This window comes from Salvelinus fontinalis, chromosome 23 (assembly GCF_029448725.1).
Source record: "Salvelinus fontinalis isolate EN_2023a chromosome 23, ASM2944872v1, whole genome shotgun sequence".
NCBI lineage: Eukaryota > Metazoa > Chordata > Actinopteri > Salmoniformes > Salmonidae > Salvelinus > Salvelinus fontinalis.
The window spans coordinates 49,282,156-49,299,179 of record NC_074687.1 but is presented as its reverse complement, the minus strand read 5'-3'; the positions used below and the strand labels follow the sequence as shown (position 1 = coordinate 49,299,179).

Below are 17,024 nucleotides of genomic sequence, written 5' to 3'. Positions count from 1 at the left end.
ATCTTCTCTAACCCCTGTAGCATTTGGCGTGGAAAGCATGGCGACGGCCATGGATGAGGACCTGGAGGATGAGCTGGAGGAGAAGGAGGAGAAGAGCATGATGTGCCAGCCGGGCATGCACAAGTGGAAGCTGGATCAGTGCATGGTGTGCACCGTGTGTGGAGACTGCACCGGCTACGGAGCCAGCTGTGTCAGCAGCGGACGGCCCGACAGAGTACCCGGAGGGTAAGGAAACTTGACGAAGAGGCAGACACACACACCCACCATTCACTAGTTGGTCTATCTTTGTTAAGAGAAAGTACATTTATGGTTGGGTCTACGGGTGGTAGGTAGCCTAGCAGTTAAGAGCGTTGGGCCAGTAACTGAATGGTTGCTGGTTGGAATCCCCGAGCAGACTCGGTAAAATATTCTGTCCATGTGCCCTTGAGCAAGTCACTTAACCCTAATTGTTCCTGTAAGTCGCTCTGGATAAGACCGTCTGCTAAATGACTAAAATGTAAAATGTATGTTTTCATGATTAGGGTTTTTTGGCACGTCTATTTGTTGGTACCTTGTGCTCTGTCTTTACAAATCAGTAAGCTGTAGACCACACTATTTACCGAGAGTTTTTATATTTTTTGTAGCTGTCTATTTACCACCACAAACCGATGCTGGCACTAAGACGGCACTCAATGAGCTATATAAGGCCATAAGCAAACAAGAGAATGCTCATTGAGGCGGCGCTCCTAGTGGCCGGGAACTTGAATGCAGGGGAACTTAAATCCGGTTGATCTCATTTCTACCAGCATGTTAAATGTGCAACCGGAGGATAAAAAAACTCGAGACCACCTTTCTCCACACACAGAGACGTGTACATAGCTCTCCCTCGCCCTCCTTTTGGCAAATCTGACCATAACTCTATCCTCCTAATTCCTGCTTGCAAGCAACAACTAAAGCAGGAAGTACCAGTGACTTGGTCAATACGAAAGTGGTCAGATGACGCTGATGCTAAGCTACAGGACTGTTTTGCTAGCACAGACTGGGATATGTTACAGGATTCTTCAAATGAGGAGTACACCACATCAGTCACTGCCTACATCAATAAGTGCATCGATGACGTCAGCCCCACAGTTGACCGTACGTACATTTCCCGACCAGAAGCCATGGATTACAGGCGACATCCGCACTGAGCTAAAGGCTAGAGCTGCCGCTTTCAAGGAGCGGGTCTCTAACCTGGATGCTTATAAGAAATCCCGCTATGCCCTCCGATGAACCATCAAACAGGCAACTTGACAATACAGGACTAAGATTGAATCGTACTACACTCAACGCAAACTATTACGGACTACAAAGGGAAGCACAGCCGCGAGCTGCCCAGTTACAAAAGTCTAGCAGACGAGCTAAATTACTTCTATGCTCGCTTCGAGGCAAGCAACACTGAAGCATGCATGAGAGCACCAGCTGTTCCGGCCGACTGTGTGATCGATGTGAGAAAGACCTAGAAACAGGTCAACATTCACAAGGATGCAGGGCCAAAAGGATTACCAGGATGTGTACTCTGAGCATGCGCTGGCAAGTGTCTTCACTGACATTTTCAAGCTGTCCGTGACCGATTATGTAATACCAGCATGTTTCAAGCAGACCACCATAGTTCCTGTGCCCAAGAACACCACGGTAACCTACCTAAATGAGTACCTAAAGTCGGAAGTTTACATACACTTAGGTTGGAGTCATTAACTCGTTTTTCAACCACTCCACAAATTTCTTGTAAACAAACTATAGTTTTGGCAAGTCGGTTAGGACATCTACTTTGCATGTCACAAGTAACTTTTCCAACAATTGTTTAAAGACAGATTATTTCACTTATAATTAACTGTATCACAATTCCAGTGGGTCAGAAGTTTACATACACTAAGCTGACTGTGCCTTTAAACAGCTTGGAAAATTCCAGATATTGTCATGGCTTTAGAAGCTTCTGATAGGCTGATTGACATCATTTGAGTCAATTGGAAGTGTACCTGTGGATGTATTTCAACGACTACCTTCAAACTCAGTGCCTCTTTTATTGACATGGGAAAATCAAAAGAAATCAGCCAAGGTCTACAAAAAAAGTGTAGACCTCCACAAGTCAGGTTAATCCTTGGAAGCAATTTCCAAATTCCTGAACGTACCGCGTTCATCTGTACAAACGATAGTACGCAAGTATAAACACCATGGGACCACGCAGCCGTCATACCGCTCAGGAAAGCGACGCATTTTGTCTCTTAGAGATGAGCATACTTTGGTGCGAAAAGTGCAAATCGATCCCAGAAGATGCTGGACGAAACGGGTACAAAAGTATCTAAATACCACAATAAAACGAGTGCTATATCAACATAACCTGAAATGCCACTCAGCAAGGAAGAAGCCACTGCTCCAGAACTGCCATAAAAAAGCCAGACTGCGGTTTGTAACTGTTCATGGGGACAAAGATTGTACCTTTTGGAAAAATGTCCTCTGGTCTGATGAAACAAAATAGAACTGTTTGGCAGTAATGACAAATTATGTTTGGAGGGAAAAGGGGGAGGCTTGCAAGCCGAGGAACACCATCCCAAAGGTGATTTGAATGCTGATCAGATTCACTGATATTTGTCTGTGTGTGTGTGTTTGTATGCTTTGTCTTGTCTGGTGGATGTCTGTCTGTCTTTGTATGTTTGTATTGATGTTTTGTCTGTGTTTCTCTCTCCCTCTCAGTATCTGTGGCTGTGGTTCTGGGGAGTCTGGCTGCTCAGCGTGTGGCTGCTGCAAAGCCTGCGCCAGGGAGCTTGATGGACAGGAGGTCAGACAGAGGGGCATCTTCGACGCTGTCAAGGAGATGATACCACTAGATCTACTACTAGGTACACCACACAATAACAGTTGTTCAATATATCTGCGTGTTCATGTTTGTTGTACTCATTCTCAATCAGTCACAACCTTTTTCACACTGTATGTAGTTTCTTCAGAAAGTATTCACACCCCTGGACTTACTCCCTGAATTCAAAATTGATTAAAAAAATTCTCTCACCCGTCTACACACAATACCCCATAATGACAAAGTTAATTTTAAAAAAAGAAGACATTTTTGCAAATGTATTGAACATCTCATTTACATAAGTATTCACACCCCTATGTCAATACATGTTAGAATCAACTTTGGCAGCGATTACAGCTGTGAGTCTTTCTGTGTAAGTCTATAAGAGCTTTGCACTTCTGGATTGTACAATATTTGCCCGTAATTCTTTTCAAAATACTTCAAGCTCTGTGAAATTGGTTGTTGATCATAGCTAGCCAACCATTTTCAAGTCTTGCCATATATTTTCAAGCAGATTTAAGTAAAAACTATCTCGGCCACTCAGGAACATTCACTTTTTTGGATAGCAACTCCAGTGTAGATTTAGCTATGTTTTTTATGTTATTGACCTGGTGAAAGGTCAATTCCTCTCCCAGTGTCTGGTGTAAAGCAGATTGAACCAGGTTTTCCTCTATGATTTTGCTTGTGCTTAGTTCCATTCCGTTTATTTTTTATCCTGAAAAACTCCACAGTCCTTAATGATTACATGCATACCCATAACATGATGCAGCCACCACTATAATTGAAATGTGGAGAGTGGTACTCAGTAATGTGTTGTATTGGATTTGCCCCAAACATGCCACTTTTTATTCAGGACATTTTTTGCAGTGTTACTTTAGTGCCTTGTCGAAAACAAGATGCATGTTTTGGAATATTTGTAATCTGTACAGGCATCCTTTTCACTCTGTCAATTAGGTTAGTATTGTGGAGTAACAAACATGTTGTTGATCCTGTCTCTTTGTAGCGACTGGGTGTATTGATACATCATACAAAGTGTAATTAATAACCACCATGCTCAAAGGGATATTCAAAGTCACCCCCCCCCCATCTACCGATAGGTGCCCTTTAAGGGGCATTGGATAATCTCTCTGGTCTTTGTGGTTGATTCTGTTTTTGTATGTGTTGGGTACAGAAAGGAGGTGGTCATTCAAAAATCACTTTAGAAAGTATTATTGCACACAGTGCAATTTATGTGACTTAAGGACATTTTTACTCCTGAACATTTAGTCTTTCCATAACAAAGGGGTTGAATAGTTATTAACTCAAGATATTTCAGATGAAAATGTTTAATTACGCTGAACAAAAATATAAACGCAACAGAAATTATCCATACGCACAAAATGCTGATTTCTCTCAAAAATCTCTTTGCATTTCTTCTTTGCCAAGATAATCCATCCAATTGACAGGTTTGGCATATCAAGAAGCAGATTAAACAGCATGATCATTACACAGGTGCATCTTGTGCTGTGGATAATAAAAGGCCACTCTAAAATGTGCAGTTTTGTCACACAACACAAAGCTCAGATGCATGTTTGGAATGCTCTGGATCGTGTACGACAGCGTTTTCCAGTTCCTGCATATATCCAGCCACTTCGCACAGCCATTGAAGAGGAGCGGAACAACATTCCAATGGCCGCAGTCAACAGCCTGATCAACTTTGCAAAAGAGATGTGTCGCGCTGCATGAGGCAAATGGTGGTCACACCAGATACTGACTGGTTTTCTGATCCACGCCCCAACCTTTTTCTTTTAAGGTATCTGTGACCAACAGATGCGTATCTTTATTCCCAGTCATGTGAAATCTGTAGATTAGGGCCTAATGCATTTATTTAAATTGACTGAGTGCCTTATATGAACTGTAACTCAGTAAAGTCTTTGAAAATGTTGCGTTTTTATATTTTTGTTGAGTATAATTTGTAAATATTTTGAAAAACATCATTCCACTTTGACATTATAGGGTACTGTGTGTAGGCCAGTGACAACAAATCAAAATCGAATCCAGTTTAAATTCAGGCTGTAACACAACAAAATATGTAAAATGTCAAGGGGTGTGTGAATACTTACTGAAGGCACTCTGTCACAGGTTACAAGCCATTACTGTTGTCTGCTTCTTTTATTTCTATTTTGTCTGTCATTCCATGTCAGCATACTGCTTTACCATAGCTACATGTCTCAGCCAATGTTTTCCCGAAACCAGGCGCCTGCCAAATAACAGCATAGAGGTAACTCATGTAACCACGGTTCTGTCTGCTATTTGCGGTTAGGACAAACAGAGCAATTTCAGTTTTCTGTCCAACGATAACGGGAAAAAAATGAGGCACTCCGATGAATTTTTAATTCCCGATGTGGCCCTTGAGCTGCAATTACTGCCCTGCCTTAGACCAGCGATTTTTAGCTGGTGATTTGGGTCGCAGGAAGTTTTGAATGGGTCACCGGTGTCTGTGTAAAAAATATGTATTCCCCAATCTGAACTTAACACTAAATCCGCCGCAGGCCAACGGCCTAAAAAAATATCAGCCCCCAAAAAATGCTACGTCCAGCACCTTCCCTGACTTCCTAAATGTTTGTATTTTACACTTCTCATTTGTCAGAAATAACAAACAGAAAATTGTTTAGAACCTGTTTTCACACCTATTCCTAACTTAACCCACCAAGACAATGTGCTGTAGGACATTGGTACCCAGCCAGGCGCTAATGCGTCTTTCTCTTCTCTTCTCTTCTCTCTCTTCTGAATGAATGACAAATTGTTGAATGGGCTGTAATTTTGCACCTTTAAAATCTAATTTAAGCCTAACTGAATGATAAGGAGGTTAAAGAGGTTGATTTAATTTAGATAATACTATAGTGTCATTATGAGTTTTATGTCTATTTATCAGCAGCAAACAATTTGACAGTGCTCCTTGGGGGTTGATTTCCATTCTCTTAAGTTTAACTTTGTAAAAAGAAACCGTTATGGAACTGTTTTATTTACTCTAACTCTTAATAAGCTAATTTATTGTAAGGGCAACAAGAACATGATACTTGTTGCAGTAGGCCTTTAGAATAATGTAAAACATATATCCTTGACTCTATCCAGCAAAGCAAACGATGCCAGCCCACTGAATGAATGAGAAATAGACCGAATGGGCGATAATTGTCCAAGTTTCTTCACAATTGAATTTAAATATTTTTAACTGAATGATGAGGGTGAAGAGGTGGATTTCATTTCGAACAGTAATAGTGTAATGATGAGTTTGTTATGCCTATTTATCATGTTAATATTTTGACCGAGCACCTTGCGGGCTAATATTGGTCTTGACTGTTTTATTTACTGTAGCTCCATCACTAATCCGATGTATTGTAAGGGAAATTAAAACATCCTGTCTTGTAGTAGGCCTTTAGGTTAATGCAAAACATATCCAACTCTATCCAAGTCGATGAGCGGGAAAGAAACGATGCCAGTCAGCCTTCACAGCCGGCCCATCGAAACTATACCAAAACTAATTTCACACACAGTAAGAGTTAGCCTATAGACTAAATTTAAATTGACAATCTGATCAGTGACAATATTAGACCTATCAGTTGTCAAATGGTACATGAAGAAATGGGCACATCTTGTAATTTACACGGAGAGGAGCATCACTTAATCAAATCCTCCTTCAGAGTCACATGCAGGTAAAACATTTTTGATTACTATATAGTATCAGAAAGAGCATGTTCGGCGGTTTCAGTTGCACTTTGACGAATAACTCTCATAATTCAAGAGGCGCAGCTCTATTTCCAAATGTCTACTTTTTCCTAGATACCCGTGCTGTCCATGCATTCAGTACATGACCACTCGCACAGCAGCATTGCTATGGCTACTAAGCAATTAGTAATCGTAACATGATGAGTGTAAAATTAAATATGCTATTTATTTATGATATTCATCCTTTACAATTGTCATTGTACTGGTGCTTTTGTTTAGGAATACAGCAAATCATTTCACATATCTTTTTAATCTACTTTGTCAAAAGAGGCTGTAACTGGACTTTATTAATTACTATACATATATTACTAATTGAATCTATAAATAAGTTTGTTCAAATGGATTACACTGTAATGTTTTTATTGTAACGGAAGCTAAAATAGGCTTTAGGCCTATGTTTTTTCTAGGAATTTGTAGAATTATACATAACATACACGTGACTCTATATATATTAGAGGTCGACCGATTATTGGAGGACAAAAAAATCTGATACCGATTAATCAGCCGATTTATTTAAATTAAATAAATAAAAAATAAATATATATCATACACATTTTTGTAATAATGACAATTGCAACAATACTGAATGAACAATGAACACTTTTATTTTAACTTAATATAATACATAAATACACACACACGCACACAGCTCTGAAGTGAAAATGATACTGAAGAGTCTGCTTAGGACAAATACTCTCAACTGTTTGAATAAAAATAGAGTAAGTTACCTGTGATGAATGTTGAAAACAAAAACTTTAATTTCTATATGCAGGAAATCTTATTTTAATAATGGGCATGGTAAGAATTGACAACCAAAGTGCGAGTCATAATTCCCATGACACCTTCTAGCAAAATCTGAAAAGCGGTTCCTTCATTTATTCCATAGGATATTTTTTAGATTCACTTAAAATAAGGTCTGTGTTTCGTGTAGGCTTACATCACCGTGCCAATTTTATAACTGTGTAGATATCCATAGGACAAGGTAACTCTGATCAATATTGGCTAAATATAAGCGAAGATTTAAAAAAATTGTAGAGTGGATTTATGAAAATATGTTGACAAACGTTACCTTATCCTAGTGAGATTTACACGGGTATCAAAATGTCGAGGCGGTTTAAGCCTGTACGAAACACAGACCTTATTTGAAGTAGATCAAGACATTCTCTATGGAAGACATGAACGGTAAAATAACGAAGGAACCCCTTTCAAATTCAGCCGCAAGTTATTACAGGAATTATAACGCGTCGACTATTTCTCTCTAAACCATATACCTTTGACTAATCCGGAAACTGTCACCTCGAAAACAAAACGTTTATTCCGTTCTGTATTTTATCTAACGGGTGGCATCCATGAGTCTAAATATTCCTGTTACATTGCACAACCTTCAATGTTGTCATAATTACGAAAAATTCTGGCAAATTAGTTCGCAAAGAGCCAGGCGGCCCAAACTGCATATACCCTGACTCTGCGTGCAACGAACGCAAGAGAAATGACACAATTTCACCTGGTTAATATTGCCTGCTAACCTGGATTTCTTTTAGTTAAATGTAGGTTTAAAAATATATACTTGTGTATTGATTTTAAGAAAGGCATTGATGTTTATGGTTAAGTACACATTGGAGCAATGACAGTCATTGATTGATTGTTTTTTATAAGATAAGCTGACAATGTTAAAAATCTGTTGTTCTGCCAGGCAGAACGTTCCTAGGCCGTCATTGATAATAAGAATGTGTTCTTAACTGACTTGCCTAGTTAAATAAAGATTAAATAAAGGTGTAAAAAAACAACAAAAAGAAAAAACGGCAAATCGGCGCCCAAAAATACCGATTTTTCGATTGTTATGAAAACTTGAAATCGCCCATTCCGATTAATCGGTCGACCTCTATATATATATATATATATATATATATATATATATATATATATATATATATATATATAGATCTCCCACAAATATTTCTTCATGCAACTTATCTTTGACAATAGATTATGCACTATTTAGCAAGCATTGGTGCTTATGTTTGCACACCTTGTGGGTTGATAAGGGGACGCCCGGCAACGTTCTCTAGCGTGTTCTTGTAACCTGAAAGGCCAGGCCTTTCAGTGTTAATCGACTAAATCCAGATAAAAAGTGATTAAATAATTTGATCTCTGAATTATTTTCCTTCAGTATAGTTAAAGGGTCGGCGACTGAGACAACCTGGTTCAATTTGGGTCTCGAGGTCAAACCAGTTCAGATGAACTACCGTAGACCATCCTCCTTAGCCACATCCCAAATCTGCTGTTTAGCCCAAACATACACACAAACAGGTCTGGGATCAGGCCAGGGCGTCTCGCTCAAGTAATAGTAGAAGAAACACTGGGCTCTCAGCATAAAGCTGATTTAGCATTATGATACACAGTTGAAGTCGGAAGTTTACATACACCTTAGCCAAATGCATTTAAACTCAGTTTTTCACAATTCCTGACATTTAATCCTAGTAAAAATTCCCTGTCTTAGGTCAGTTAGGATCACCACTTTATTTTAAGAATGTGAAATGTCAGAATAATAGTAGAGAGAATAATTTATTTCAGCTTTTATTTCTTTCATCACATTCCCAGTGGGTCAGAAGTTTACATACACTCAATTAGTATTTGGTAGCATTGCCTTTAAATTGTTTAACTTGGGTCAAATATTTCTGGTAGCATTCCACAAGCTTCCCACAATAAGTTGGGTGAATTTTGGCCCATTCCTCCTGACAGAGCTGGTGTAACTGAGTCAGGTTTGTAGGCCTCCTTGTTCGCACATGCTTTTTCAGTTCTGCCCACAAATTTTCTATAGGATTGAGGTCAGGGCTTTGTGACGTCCACTCACAACACCTTGACTTTGTTGTCCTTAAGCCATTTTGGAGGTATGCTTGGGGGTCATTGTCCATTTTGAAGACCCATTTGCGACTAAGCTTTACCTTCCTGACTGATGTCTTGAGATGTTGCTTCAATATATCCACATCATTTTCCTACCTCATGATGCCATTTATTTTGTGAAGTGCTCCAGTCCCTCTTGCAGCAAAGCACCCCCACAACATGATGCTGCCACCCCCGCGCTTCACGGTTGGGATGGTGTTCTTCGGCTTGCAAACCTCCCCCTTTTTCCTCCAAACATAACGACGGTGATTATGGCCAAACAGTTATATTTTTGTTTCATCAGACCAGAGGACATTTCTCCAAAACGTATGATCTTTGTCCCCATGTGCAGTTGCAAACCTTAGTGTGGCTTTTTATATGGCGGGTTTGGAGCATTGGCTGCTTCCTTGCTGAGCGGCCTTTCAGGTTATGTCGATATAGGACTTGTTTTACTGTGGATATAGATACTTTTGTACCTGTTTCCTCCAGCATCTTCATGAGGTCCTTTGCTGCAGTTCTGGGATTGATTTGCACTTTTTGCACCAAAGTATGTTCATCTCTAGGAGACAGAACGCGTCTCCTTCCTGAGGGGTATGACGGCTGTGGGGTCCCATGGTGTTTATACTTGCTTACTATTGTTTGTACAGATGAACGTGGTACCTTCATGTATTTGGAAATTGCTCCCAAGGATGAACCAGACTTGTGGAGGTCTACCATTTTATTTCTGAGTTTTTGGCTGATTTCTTTTGATTTTCCCATGGCGTCAAGCAAAGAAGCACTGTGTTTGAAGGTATGCCTTGAAATACATCCACAGGTACACTTCCAATTGACTCAAATGATGTCAATTAGCCTATCAGATGCTTTTGTAGCCATGACATAATTTTCTGGAATTTCCCAAGCTGTTTAAAGGCACAGTCAACTTAGTGTATGTAAACTTCTGACCCACTGGAATTGTGATACAGTGAATTATAAGTGAACTAATCTGTCTGTAAGCAGTTGTTTGAAAATTACTTCTGTCAAGCACAAAGTAGATGTCCTACCTGACTTGCCAAAACTATAGTTTGTCAACAAGAAATTTATGGAGTGGTTGAAAAACACGTTTTAATGACTCCAACTTAAGTGTATGTAAACTTCCGACTTCAACTTTAGCTAGCTAGTAGCACGTCTGTCTAGTTTGTCTTCATGCAAAGCTCAAGATCGATGCTGCCCCTTAGATCTAGGATAAGGGGGGTGAAACTGCAGCCTTAGAATTCAAACTGAATCTCGCTATATTGCACAAATTTTTCACTTCACCAATCCAGTCTGGCATTGCCATCATTTAATCAATCAAATGTATTTATAAAGCCCTTCTTACATCAGCTGATATCTCAAAGTGCTATACAGAAACCCAGCCTAAAACCCCAAACAGCAAGCAATGCAGGTGTAGAAGCACTGTGGCTAGGAAAAACTCCCATGAAAGGCCAGAACCTTGGAAGAAACCTAGAGAGGAACCAGGCTTATGGCTGTGCCCTTTGGAGATTATAACAGAACATGGCTAAGATGTTAATGTTCATAGATGACCAGCATTGTCAAATAATATTAATCACTGTGGTTGTCGAGGGTGCAACAGTTCAGCACCTCAGGAGTAAATGTCAGTTGGCTTTTCATAGGTGATCATTCAGAGTATCAGCAGGTCTGGGACAGGTAGCACGTCCGGTGAACAGGTCAGGGTTCCATAGCCGCATGCAGAACAGTTGAAACTGGAGCAGCAGCATGGCCAGGTGGACTGGGGACAGCAAGGAGTCATCAGGCCAAGTAGTCCCGAGGCATGGTCCTAGGGCTCAGGTCCTCCGAGAGAGGAATAGAGAATTAGAGAGAGCATACTTAAATTCACACAGGACACCGGATAAGACAGGAGAAATACTCCAAATATTATAGACTGGCCCTAGCCCCCCGACACATAAACTACTGCAGCATAGATACTGGAGGCTGAGACAGGAGGGGTCGGGAGACACTGTGGCCCCGTCCAACGAGACCCCCGGACGTTTTGTCCATTTGTATTCATCTGAAATGAGGGGTTTTGTATGAAATGTATTTGTAAGTGGATCACATCATCAGACCAACCAGCCCATCATTTTTGATAGGACTTTTTTTTACCAGGCCAAGAGCCTCTATTGGCGGATTCCAGACTAAATCGGTAATGTTTAACAATTTAGCGTGATTTTGTTAGGATGTCGAGGCTAATGAAACAATAAACTGACCTCATGTCAGTTTCAAGGCAATGGGTTTGCGTCATTCTATCCTATGTGAAGATGCATCGCTTCTCCATGTCGTCGTCTCCTCCCTCCATTCATCCACGTTGTGTGTTGTCTCTGTCTCTCCTCCTCCACCTGGTTCTCTCTCTCCCGCGGGGCGGTGTGTGTTTCAGCTGTGCCTGTCCCCCCTCCCCCAGGAGTCAACATCGAGGAGCACATCCAGATCCGGCAGGAGGAGAAACGTCAGCGCATCAACCGCCGACACCGGCTGGAGGAGGGACGAGGTACGGGCAAGGATTTGATAGGGGATACGGTATAGTGTATAGGGTTAGGTTTGTGTTTGGGATGGAGAAAAGGCTGAAGCCAGGGACGAAATATGGGATAGAAGGGGATGGGGACAACGCGGTAGGGAATAGGGTCTAGGGGATAGGAGATTAGGGGAGAGTGGAAGGTGTTTGTGTGATTGGGGAGGAGAAAAGCCAAAAAGTCAACGACTAGGAGGGAATAGTGAGTAGGGGATGGGGATTAGTGACAAGGGGAGGGTGTGAGTGTTTGCTAGTGTGAGTTTGGTGGTTGGTGTTTGTGTTGATGGGTGCAGTGACCTGGGTGGGGCCATAAACAATACAGGCATGGAAAGACAGTACTCTGACCTTGTCCTTGCTATGTTTGTGTTTCCCAAATTTCAGTATTGTGCCCTTGTGATTTTTTCCCCTTGGCTTGTGTATTTGTGATTGTGCAGTGTGTTGTGCTATTGTTTTAGTAGTTGTTATGCTGCAGTGTGACAATTGTGTATCTCTCCCAATCTGTCACCCTGCTGTGTCCATGCATGTGAAAGTTTCTTTCTCCCTCCCAGGCCGCATTGTTTTCCCCGGCCCCATATTAATGAACCAGCGTGAGCAGGCCCTAGTCAGACTCAGACCCCTAAGGCTTAAGCGGGACAAGCACACAGGTACAACAGCCGGTCTTCCAATTCACTATCCTTAACTCAAACGGGCACCGCCCCGCCCCTCTTTGGTCTGTCTCACACCCCACCAAACCGGCTGTCCAGCACGTTTACACAGCCGCCCGCCCACCCGTTCTCTCCTCTCTCTCTCTCACTTGAAAAGTAAGACATATCTACACCGGATCATAATTATGTGTGTGTGGATATATGTATATGTGATGTGTGTGTATAGATATATATCTATGTGTGCGTGCACACACACACACACACACAGTTGAAGTCGGAAGTTTACATACAACTTAGCCAAATACATTAAACTGATTTCTGAATAATTTTTCTTCAGTATAGTTAAAGGGTCGGTGACTGAGAACCCCTTTTTCAATTTGGGTCCCGAGGCAAAACCAGTTGAGCTTAACTACCGTAGACCATCCTCCTTCGCCAGATCCCAAATCTGCTGTTTAGCCCAAACATACACACAAACAGGTCTGGGATCAGGCCAGGGCGTCTCGCTCAAGTAATAGTAGAAGAAACACTGGGCTCTCAGCATAAAGCTGATTTTGCATTATTATGATACACAGTTGAAGTCGGAAGTTTACATAACCTTAGACAAATGCATTTAATCCTAGTAAAAATTCCCTGTCTTAGGTCAGTTAGGATCACCACTTTATTTTAAGAATGAAATGTCAGAAAAATAGTAGAGAATTATTTATTTCAGCTTTTATTTCTTTCATCACATTCCCAATGGGTCAGAAGTTTACATACACTCAATTAGTATTTGGTAGCATTGCCTTTAAATTGTTTTTCTTGGGTCAAATGTTTCGAGTAGCCTTCCACAAGCTTCCCACATTAAGTTGGGTGAATTTTGGCCCATTCCTCCTGACAGAGCTGGTGTAACTGAGTCAGGTTTGTAGGCCTCCTTGTTCGCACACACTTTTTCAGTTCTGCCCACAAATTTTCTATAGGATTGAGGTCAGGGCTTTGTGATGATCACTCCAATACCAGGACTTTTTGTCCTTAAGCCATTTTGCCACAACTTTGGAAGTATGCTTGGGGTCATTGTCCAGTTTGAAGACCCATTTGTGACCGAGCTTTATCTTCCTGACTGATGTCTTGAGATGTTGCTTCAATATATCCACAATTTTCCCACCTCATGATGCCATTTATTTTGTGAAGTGCACCAGTCCCTCCTGCAGCAAAGCACACCCACAACATGATACTGCCACCCCTGTGCTTCACGGTTGGGATGGTGTTCTTCGGCTTGCAAGCCTCCCCCTTTTTCCTCCAAACATAACGATGGTCATTATGGCCAAACAGTTCTATTTTTGTTTAATCAGACCAGATGACATTTCTCCAAAAAGTTAGATCTTTGTCCCCATGTGCAGTTGCAATCCGTAGTCTGGTTTTTTATATGGCGGGTTTGGAGCAGTGGCTTCTTCCTTGCTGAGCGGCCTTTCAGGTTATGTCGATATAGGACTTGTTTTGCTGTGAATATAGATACTTTTGTACCTGTTTCCTCCAGCATCTTCGCAAGGTCCTTTGTTGTTGTTCTGGGATTGATTTGCACTTTTCGCACCAAAGTACGTTCATCTCTAGGAGACAGAACGCGTCTCCTTCCTGAGCGGTATGACGGCTGCGTGGTCCAATGGTGTTTATCCTTGCCTACTATTGTTTGTACAGATGCATGTGGTACCTTCAGGTATTTGTAAATTGCTCCCAAGGATGAGCCGGAATTGTGGAGGTCTACCATTTTTTCTGAGGTCTTGGCTGATTTATTTTGATTTTCCCATGATGTCAAGCAAAGAGGCACTGAGTATGAAGGTAGGCCTTGAAATACATCCACAGGTACACCTCCAATTGTTTCAAATGATGTCAATCAGCCTATCAGAATCTTCTAAAGCCATGACATAATTTTCTGGAATTTTCCAAGCTGTTTAAAGGCACAGTCAGCTCAGTGTATGTAAACTTCTGACCCACTGGAATTGTGATACACTGAGTTATAAGTGAAATAATCTGTAAGCAATTGTTGGAAAAATGACTTGTCATGCACGAAGTAGATGTCCTAACCGACTTGCCAAAACTATAGTTTATTAATTAGACATTTGTGGAGTGGTTGAAAAAGGAGTTTTAATGACTCCAACCAAAGTGTATGTAATCTTCCGACTTCAACTGTACATACATACATACACACACATATATGTTCTACCGTTCAAAGGTTTGGGGTCACTTAGCAATGTCCTTGTTTTTGAAAGAGAAGACAATTTTTTTGTCCATTAAAATAACATAAAATTGATCAGAAATACAGTGTAGACATTGTTCATGACTATTGTAGCTGGAAACGGCAGATTTATTATGGAAAATTGAGTAGGCCTACAGAGGCCCATTATCAGCAACCATCACTCCTGTGTTCCAATGGCAAGTTGTGTTAGTTAATCCAAGTTTAGCATTTTAAACGGCTACTTGATCTTTAGAAAACCCTTTTGCAATTATGTTAGCACAGTTGAAAACTGTTCTTATTAAAGAAGCAGTAAATCTGGCCTTTAGACTAGTTGAGTATCTGGAGCATCAGCATTTGTGGGTTCGATTACAGGCTCAAAATGGCCAGAAACAAAGAACTTAATTCTGAAACTCGTCAGTCTATTTCTAAGTGACCCCAAACGTATATATACACTACACTAAACTACCGGTCAAAAGCTTTTGAACACCTACTCATTCAACGGTTTTTCTTATCTTTTAAAACTATTTTTTACATTTTACAGTCATGGCCAAAAGTTTTGAGAATGACACAGACATTAATTTTCACAGTCTGCTGCCTCAGTTTGTATGATGTCAATTTGCATATACTCTAGAATGTTATGGAGAGTGATCAGATGAATTGCAATTAGTTGCCAAGTCCCTCTTTGACATGCAAATGAACTGAATCCCCCAAAAACATTTCCACTGCATTTCAGCCCTGCCACAAAAGGACCAGCTGACATCATGTCAGTGATTCTCTTGTTAACACAGGTATGAGTGTTGACGAGGACAAGGCTGGAGATCACGCTGTCATGCTGATTGAGTTTGAATAACAGACTGGAAGCTTCAAAAGGAGGGTGGTGCTTGGATTCATTGTTCTTCCTCTATCAGCCATGGTCACCTGCAAGGAAACACGTGCCGTTATCATTGCTTAGCACAAAAAGGGCTTCACAGGCAAGGATCTCGCTTCCAGTATGATTGCACCTAAATCAATCATTTATCTGACCATCAAGAACTTCAAGGAGAGCGGTTCAATTGTTGTGAAGAAAGCTTCAGGGCACCCAAGAAAGTACTGCAAGCGCCAGGACCTTCTCCTAAAGTTGATTCAGCTGCGGGATCGGGGCACCACCAGTACAGAGCTTGCTCAGGAATGGCAGCAGGCAGGTGTGAGTGCATCTGCACGCACAGTGAGGCAAAGACTTTTGTAGAATGACCTGCTGTCAAGAAGGGCAGCAAAGAAGCCACTTCTCTCCAGGAAAAACATCAGGGACAGAATGATATTCTGCAAAAGGTACAGGGTTTGGACTGCTGAGACTGGGGTAAAGTCATTTTCTCTGATGAATCCCCTATCCGATTGTTTGGGGCATCCGGAAAAAAGCTTGTCCGGAGAAGACAAGGTGAGCGCTACCATCAGTCCTGTGTCATGCCAACAGTAAAGCATCCTGAGACCATGTGTGGGTTTGCTTCTCAGCCAAAGGAGTGGGCTGACTCACAATTTTGACTAAGAACACAGCCATGAATAAATAATGGATACCAACACATCCTCAGAGAGCAACTTCTCCCAACTATCCAGGAACAGTTTGGTGATTAACAGTTCCTTTTCCAGCATGATGGAGCACCTTGCCATAAGGCAAAAGTGATAACTAAGTGGCTCGGGGAACAAAACATAGATATTTTGGGTCCATGGCCAGGATACTCCCAAGACCTTCATCCCATTGAGAACTTGGGTCAATCCTCAAGAGGCGAGTGGACAAACTAAAACCCACAAATTCGGACAAACTCCAAGCATTGATTATGCAAGAATGGGCTGCCATCAGTCAGGATGTGGCCCAGAAGTTAATTGACAGCATGCCAGGGCGGATTGCAGAGGTCTTGAAAAAGAAGGGTGTACACTGAAAATATTGACTCTCTGCATCAACTTCATGTAATTGTCAATAAAAGCCTTTGACACTTATGAAATGCTTGTAATTATACTTCAGTATTCCATCGTAACATCTGACAAAAATATCTAAAGACAACTAAAGCAGCACATTTTGTGGAAATTAATATTTGTGTCATTCTCAAAACTTTTGGCCACAACTGTAGAATAATAGTGAGGACATCAAAACTATGAAATAACACATATGGAATCAACAGCTGAACCATTGAGAGCATC

General features: G+C 41.1%; 1 protein-coding gene across 26 annotated transcripts in view; it reads left to right on the top strand.

The window, feature by feature from the left end:
• The window catches only part of LOC129821430 (E3 ubiquitin-protein ligase MYCBP2), a 294,275-nt gene that overhangs the window by 103,402 nt on the left and 173,849 nt on the right, over window positions 1-17,024 (top strand). For 18 of the 26 annotated variants that reach the window (XM_055879097.1, XM_055879095.1, XM_055879094.1 and 15 more), the window contains exons 15-18: window positions 21-225; window positions 2,713-2,858; window positions 11,868-11,978; window positions 12,548-12,643. In XM_055879097.1, the coding sequence (XP_055735072.1) occupies window positions 21-225; window positions 2,713-2,858; window positions 11,868-11,978; window positions 12,548-12,643 (558 nt within the window). The remainder of the gene's footprint in view (window positions 1-20; window positions 226-2,712; window positions 2,859-11,867; window positions 11,979-12,547; window positions 12,644-17,024) is intronic. The other 8 variants (XM_055879096.1, XM_055879092.1, XM_055879077.1 and 5 more) reach the window with 4 other exon arrangements.